The 6501-nt window shown below is 53.4% G+C and overlaps 1 protein-coding gene across 1 annotated transcript; it reads right to left on the bottom strand.

The window, feature by feature from the left end:
• Window positions 1–5135: 5135 nt before the first annotated feature.
• Window positions 5136–6167, bottom strand: ASPRV1 (aspartic peptidase retroviral like 1). Its single transcript, XM_004718137.1, is given in 1 exon segment — window positions 5136–6167. A coding segment is annotated over 1 exon segment (1032 nt).
• Window positions 6168–6501: the final 334 nt, after the last annotated feature.

The following is a 6501-nucleotide window of genomic DNA, read 5'->3' as shown; positions in this document are numbered from 1 at the left end:
CTGACTGGAAACAAGGACCCATGAGTCAACGATGATATTAATGAACTAATTAACTGGGTCATTGATAACTGGATGGAAAGCTCTTCTTTCGAGTCGAGGGTCAGTAATGGTGGCCCAAGCAAAGATGGATGTGGACGTCCCCCTTTGGCGGCCCCCACAGTATTAGTCAGCTCAGGTAAGCTCATCAGGGGACATTAAAGGTGACGGGTGGCAGTCTGATGAGAGACAGGGGAGTTTGAGCATCTCCGATGATCTCCCCACAAGAGGGGCATTGGTTACACAGGGGAAAGGAGTTACTTAACACAGGAGGAGCCTGGCACATATGACCTTGACCAAGCGACTGAAATTATCGCCGCCAGACAGCAATGGAACCAACAGGAATGCCGTGCCTCCTGTTAGGATGGGCTGTGGACTGCATGCCACCATTCCCGGTGTGCCCACCAGCCACACATAGCCTGAATCCAGTCCTGAAAAAACATCAGAGTCCCCCAAGTAGAGGGACCGTCTAGGGAATAACTGCCCAGACAGTAATTATAAAACATATAAAACACAGTGAGGGACTGTACCAGATTAAAGAAGACTAACCAAACCAAACGGGATGTGTAGCGGGACAGACTGAAACAAACAAACAAACAAACAAACAAACAAACACATGTTCCTTGTTATCAAGGTCATTATTAGGGCAATTGGAAAGTTTTGGAGAAGGACTTCAGATTATATGACAGCATTACTATATCAAGGATAATTTCCTCGTTTTTAAAATGATGTAATGGTGATTTATGAGGATTTTTTTTTTAAGGTGGGGATGAACATGAAAGTATTCAGAGGTAAATTCCAATTCACCCCTGCTCTGACGGAGAAAGATGAGGCTGTTTGCAGTCTCAGAAGCCCCTTCAGGATCCCTGTGAGTCAGGATTAACTCACTGGCGGTGGTTGGGTTGGCTTTTTTAATAGAGAGAACAAGAATGAGGGAGAATGATAAAGTTAATTAGTCAAACGCTAGTCTTTGGGGGAAATGATGAAACACACTTTGTACTTCTTTGTCTTGCCACTTGTCTAAAGTCCAAAATTAGTTTTAAAACCGTTTTATTGGCATGTAATTCGCCAATCACACAATTCAATAGTTCCATCATATTAAGAAGAGTTGTACAATCGTCACCACAATCCATTTTAGAATGTTTTCTTCATTCTTGTCCTCATCATTCTGAGTTCCCCACTCCCCCCCAAGAGTCATTCATCCAGTTATTGTCTCCATGGATCTACCTGCCTGGGGTCTCATGTACAGAAAAACATTTTTAAAAAACAAACAAACAACCCTGAAGACAATCACAGAGGAAAGCCTCAATAAAAAAGGAAGCAGAAAATATTTTAAAAACTAGAACATAACTGATGTATGTATGGATTGTGATGAGAGTTGTATGAGCCCCTAATAAAATGATTAAAAAAAAAACTAGAACATATTTAAAATGGGTCAAAAGGGAGATGGAATGATAAGGTGTTTAATTTTAGCCCAACTGCAGCTGCGGTCATCCCCTTTCCGGGGCATTCTGCGGGGTCAGAAGGCTTTTCGCATCCCTGGTCGGTGGTCAGCAGGAATTCTCTGGAGGCTCAATCCATGCACAGTTCCCCCTTTTGTTAACTGAAACAACTTTAAAATGGGTCAAAGAGGAGATCAACTGATAAGGTGTTACCTTTTAACCTAACTAGATCGGTCATATTGACTTTACAATCCACTCTGTCTACTCACAAAGCTGTTCACATCCCTCCACTATGGTCAGAGGGGAGTCACCAGAGGCTTAACCATGTGGGGACCCTGCAGATGGATTTGGGCTTCCTTTGTCATCCATAGCCTTCTGCAAGCAGGGTGTTCTGATAGCATTTCCTCCTTCTGTAAACAAGGTATATATATTATTTCCATTCCTTGGATCACACCGGCTGGTGTGCTTCTTCCATGTGGACTTAGTTGATACCTCACTTAGATGGCTGCTCGTGTGAAGTGTGAGACTGACGTTATTGAAAAGAGTTGAAAGTAAATATTGGTAAATGAAATCTTGAGGACTATCTGGCACAGTTGGGGTCGTCAGTAGGTACTTAGTATGTGGTGGTTCTTAACAGAGAAGCGGGCCAGTGGATATCCCATAGGGACCGCGTGCTACCCCATGTCTAGGGAGTCTACAATGTTCTGGGCCAGCATTTTTCAACCTTTCGTGTGCACGGGACTCCCTAGGGGATCTTATTCAATGCAGACTTCAGTGCCGGGCTGGGCGGGTATTGAGATTCTGGATTTTTAACACTTTCAGTACACCGGGGGTGGGGGTGGGGGGGTATCCCACGGGGGACTGCATGAACCCAAGCCAAGCTCATGGCCATGGAGTCGGCTTCACTGCCAGCAACCCTAAAGGGCAGGTGGGTTTCCAAGAGTGTGACTCTTTATGGGAGTAGCAAGCCTCATCTTTCTCCGGAGGAGTGGGCTGGTGGTTTGGAACTGATGACCTTTCGGTTAGCAGCCCAATTCACTAGGTAGTCCCAACTCTTAGAATCGCAGGAAAAGCGGAATGGGTCTTCCTGCCGATTCTGACGAGCAGCCAGGATTAAACCTTGACCCCGTCTTGAAGCCCACAGCTGTCTCCTCCTTCCCGCCACCTGGAAGAAAGGCCTGTCCTAACTTTGGAAACATAACCTTCGAGCTGAGCTGCTGGCTGCCCCAGCACTCCCTCCCAGACTCAGAAACCAGGTGAATGTTCCCGCTCTTCTACTATTCACACACCTGCCAGGGAAGTCAGGTGAGGATTCCTCACCAGGCATCGAGCCCTCTGTGACGTGGCCTAGGGCCACTTTTCCTGGCTTCTTCCCCAGTTCCCCCTTTGGATACTCTGCTCTGAGGATGGCAGCCGGCCATGAACCTGCCACCCGGCGCTATCACCGCACGTCTGCAGTCTCTCTCACACCCTGTAGCTCCCGTCAAAAGTCTCACTTCAGGCCTCCAGGTCAGAGCTGTAGGGCCTGGTAATGCAGCTGTCACAGAATCACCCTCTCGCAGGGTCTGCTGAGTACACCCCTTGCCCCATTGGGGGGCATAAAACCCGCTGGCTCAGAGCCAGGCCGGAGGGCGGGAGGAGGGGGCTGTGCTCCTGGAATACAGGCTATATTTACCCGCGTTAGTCTGGGACAGGGTTTGGCTCCCTGCTGGAGGGGGTGAGGGGCAAGGAAGAGGCGGCCTGGGTGTCATCCTGGAATTCTGGCCTGGCCACCCAAACCTCCTACTACCCATCATTTTCCCACCCACTCTTCACCCTCCTTCGTTCAGCCACGCAAGTGGCTGGGACCTGAAGGACCCAGAAGAAAATAGGTCACAGGGAGGTGCCACCTGGCTTGTTCCCAGTAGAGAAATAGCACTTGTTAGGCCAGTGGAGAAGGGGGTAGGTCCCTCTCCTCACCCAGCTGGCCCACCCCCTCCTCCAAGCCTGCTTTGGAATGGGGGTGGGTGGGGTAGGCTGTTCCTCCTGGTCACCACTATCCTGAGCCCCACATGCCCCAGGGCTGACCAGGGAATGTCAGTGAAGATGCGTGGCTTCCCTGAGGCAGCAGACTTCAGTGACCCTTGAGGATTCGGGGCTGGGGGGCTCATTCCCAGGAAGAGTCAGAGTTTGTGTCTGGGAGGGAGTGGGCCAGGAGAGGTTTGGACCATTTCAAGGGACCTCAAGACAAGACCCAGTGGCTGCATAGAAAGATGGGAGCCTCAAATTCCGGCCCCCACTGCTGGTCTCTCCCTCAGGGATGTCTGGGTGGTACGCTTTCAGGACAGGGGCCTTCCACCCTCAGGATGGAAACATGGCCTCCCATCTCCGGAAGGGCCTCTGCGCCCGACAGTCTCCTCCCAGACCGATTGCCAAGTTCCGGCAAATGGAGACTTTGGTGCCTGGTCACCTTCCCCAGAGAACGTGGTCACCGCCCCTGAGAAGGAACTCTTCAGGTGGACTGTGGGGGTACCCACGACAAACCTCATCCTTTACGGAGGTTTCTATAAGCTCAGCTTCTCCCAGCTCAGCTGAGTCTCTGAGGGAAAGGAAGGAGCTTAGAAGAAAATAGGAGGTGACCCCTCCCCCCAACATGCATCTGGGCACGTCTTCCCCACCCCCCAGCCTAGGGTGTCAGGCTCTGTTTTGCATCCTCTCCTGTTTCTGGAGCCCCATTCTCTCTCCCCCAGAATTCCCTGTGGCGGCCCCACACTAGTCCACTCTCGCCTCCTGTTCTGCATCCGAGGTCTGGCTCCTTGCTTTGACAGCAACCACCACTTCTCCATCTCCAGTGTAGACCCCTGCTTCCTATGATTCTAGGGTCACTTTTGAGAATAAGGGGGTGCAGGAATGCAAAAACATGGTCGTTTGAAATGATTAGAGATGTATGACTGGATTGGCAAGGATGAGAAGAATTATGGAAGAAATCAAACTATTTGAAGAAGATGCCTTAGAAAATCCCAGACACATCATGTTACATCCAGAGAGAGAGACCCGTAAAGATGCGTCGGCACACCCCTCTGATCTCCAGGATAGGGCCCTACTTGGCTCTTCCAGCCCATTGGCCTGCCTTCCCCATCTGCCCCACCCTGGCACATCCACACCATTCTTCTCCAATCAACACATGACAGGATTGTTTCCCCATGACTCAATCTTTATTGGGTTTTGAAGTAATTGGATTATTGACACAAGGCTCAATGGGTTCCAAAGTAAATGGCAGAAGGGAACACACCATGACACAGGTGGGTGGACTCAACGGGGAAGCATCCAGCGCAGCTGTGACTCTCTCTCCCCTGAGCCGAGACTCGCCCGTAGGGACCGGGCGGCCGTCCCCAGCCCAGACGAGCCAGATGGTGCGGACCCCCAGGTGACTGCAGGGACCCACCAATGGCGACCAGGCCAGCCTCGCTTACCTCCCACACCTTCTTCCAGCCTTTAAGTCTTTTATCAAGACAGCTTGGTAACCATGGGGACTCTCTGCTGACAAAAGCCTGCCTTCTCTCCCTCACCTGCCCCACCAGGGCCAGATGAGGGCCCCTGTGGAGAGAGGAGCCCAGTGCCGCCCCTGAGGATATCTGACCCCTCCCCGCCCTGTGCCCCCACCCCTCTGGGGCCTGCTCAGTTAGAGAGCTGCCCCTGCCCCTCCAGTGAGGACGGCTCCTCCTCTATGAGCTCCAGGTCAAACTCATCTTCCAGGGACCCCCCGACAGGCAGCAGGCGGAACTTCTTCCCTTTCAGGGTGCACGTGCGGTGCTCGAAGTCCAGCACGGCGTTGTGGTCCTGGAGGACGTCCGTACCGATGATGGCCTCTTCGGCACTGGCATTGGCCACCAAGAACTCCGCCTTCAGCTTCAGCTTGCCCAGGGACACCACGGTGTCCCAGACACCCAGGATCTTCATCTCGGCCCCGTTGGCCACTTTGACCACATTCTCGAAGGGCCGCAGGGTGTCCAAGTCCCCATCGGTGACCTCTTCCCACAATCTGGGGTGGACCACGGAAACCTGGGCTCCAGAGTCCACCAGGAACCTCACGGGCACTTTGTGGATCTTCCCCTTGAGGTAGTAGCCCTTACCCATGCTGTTGGCAAAGAGGATCTCTTTGGGCAGGTGGCTGCGGGCAGCGCCAGGGCCCTCGAAGTTCTTCAGCAGAGTCTCCCTGATGACCTTGAAGTCTCCCTGGTCCTCTGGCTGGAGTCCTTTGTAGACCTCCAGGGCCTTGCCCCGGAGGGACTCTTTCAGGAACCGCAGTCTGGTGACCTCGTCCCAGTGGTTGAGGTAGTTTATGACCTCGAAGCGGTGGATCCAGACTTGCGGGGTGAAGTTGGATCCGTCAAAAGGCTCTGGGACAAAGGCGTGCGCCCTGTGGCCTGTCTGGCTCCTGGCTCGGTTCCCGGCCATGCCTCCGCTCTCGCTGGGAACTGCAGCAGCGACCCACACCAGATAGAGACAGCCCCAGAGCAGTGTGGGCGCAATCACGCTGAGAACGGAGTCGTTCTGCACAGCGCTGCCTCCCTGCCCGGTCGTGGGCAAGCAGAGGGGGTGGACGAGCACTGTCTGTCAGGGGACGGCTGGGCCAGAGGCGGGCAGCGCGGTGGCTTGCTGGCTGTGCAGAGCCTTTTTGATGCCTAGCCTGGGCCCCGGGCTCCCCATTTGCCTTTGTTTTGTGGGCCCCGCCCCTTCTCGGCCCGCCCTCCCACCAGCATCCTGCCCGACTAGCAGGATCAGTGCCTCACCCTCTGCCTCCATCCAGGGGATGGGCATAGGCCAGCCCACGTTGCCAGAAAGGTCTGCCACGGTCAGAGGGGACCTAGTCCGGTACCCTCCCCAGCCTGACAGTCAGGTCGTGATGACATCCCAAGGTTTGTCATCAGCCAAGAAGCCAGGGGGAGGCAGGCACCGACTGCCCATCCGATTCAGACTAGGAAAGTCCCTGGGGCCTCATCCCCACTACCCCCACCCCCACCCCCAAGTGACCATGACAGCT

This window comes from Echinops telfairi, unplaced genomic scaffold (genome assembly GCF_000313985.2).
Source record: "Echinops telfairi isolate 266 unplaced genomic scaffold, ASM31398v2 ScPeMD7_2573;HRSCAF=3158, whole genome shotgun sequence".
NCBI lineage: Eukaryota > Metazoa > Chordata > Mammalia > Afrosoricida > Tenrecidae > Echinops > Echinops telfairi.
Note: the sequence above shows the minus strand (reverse complement) of the source record. Positions and strands in the feature narration are given on the sequence as shown.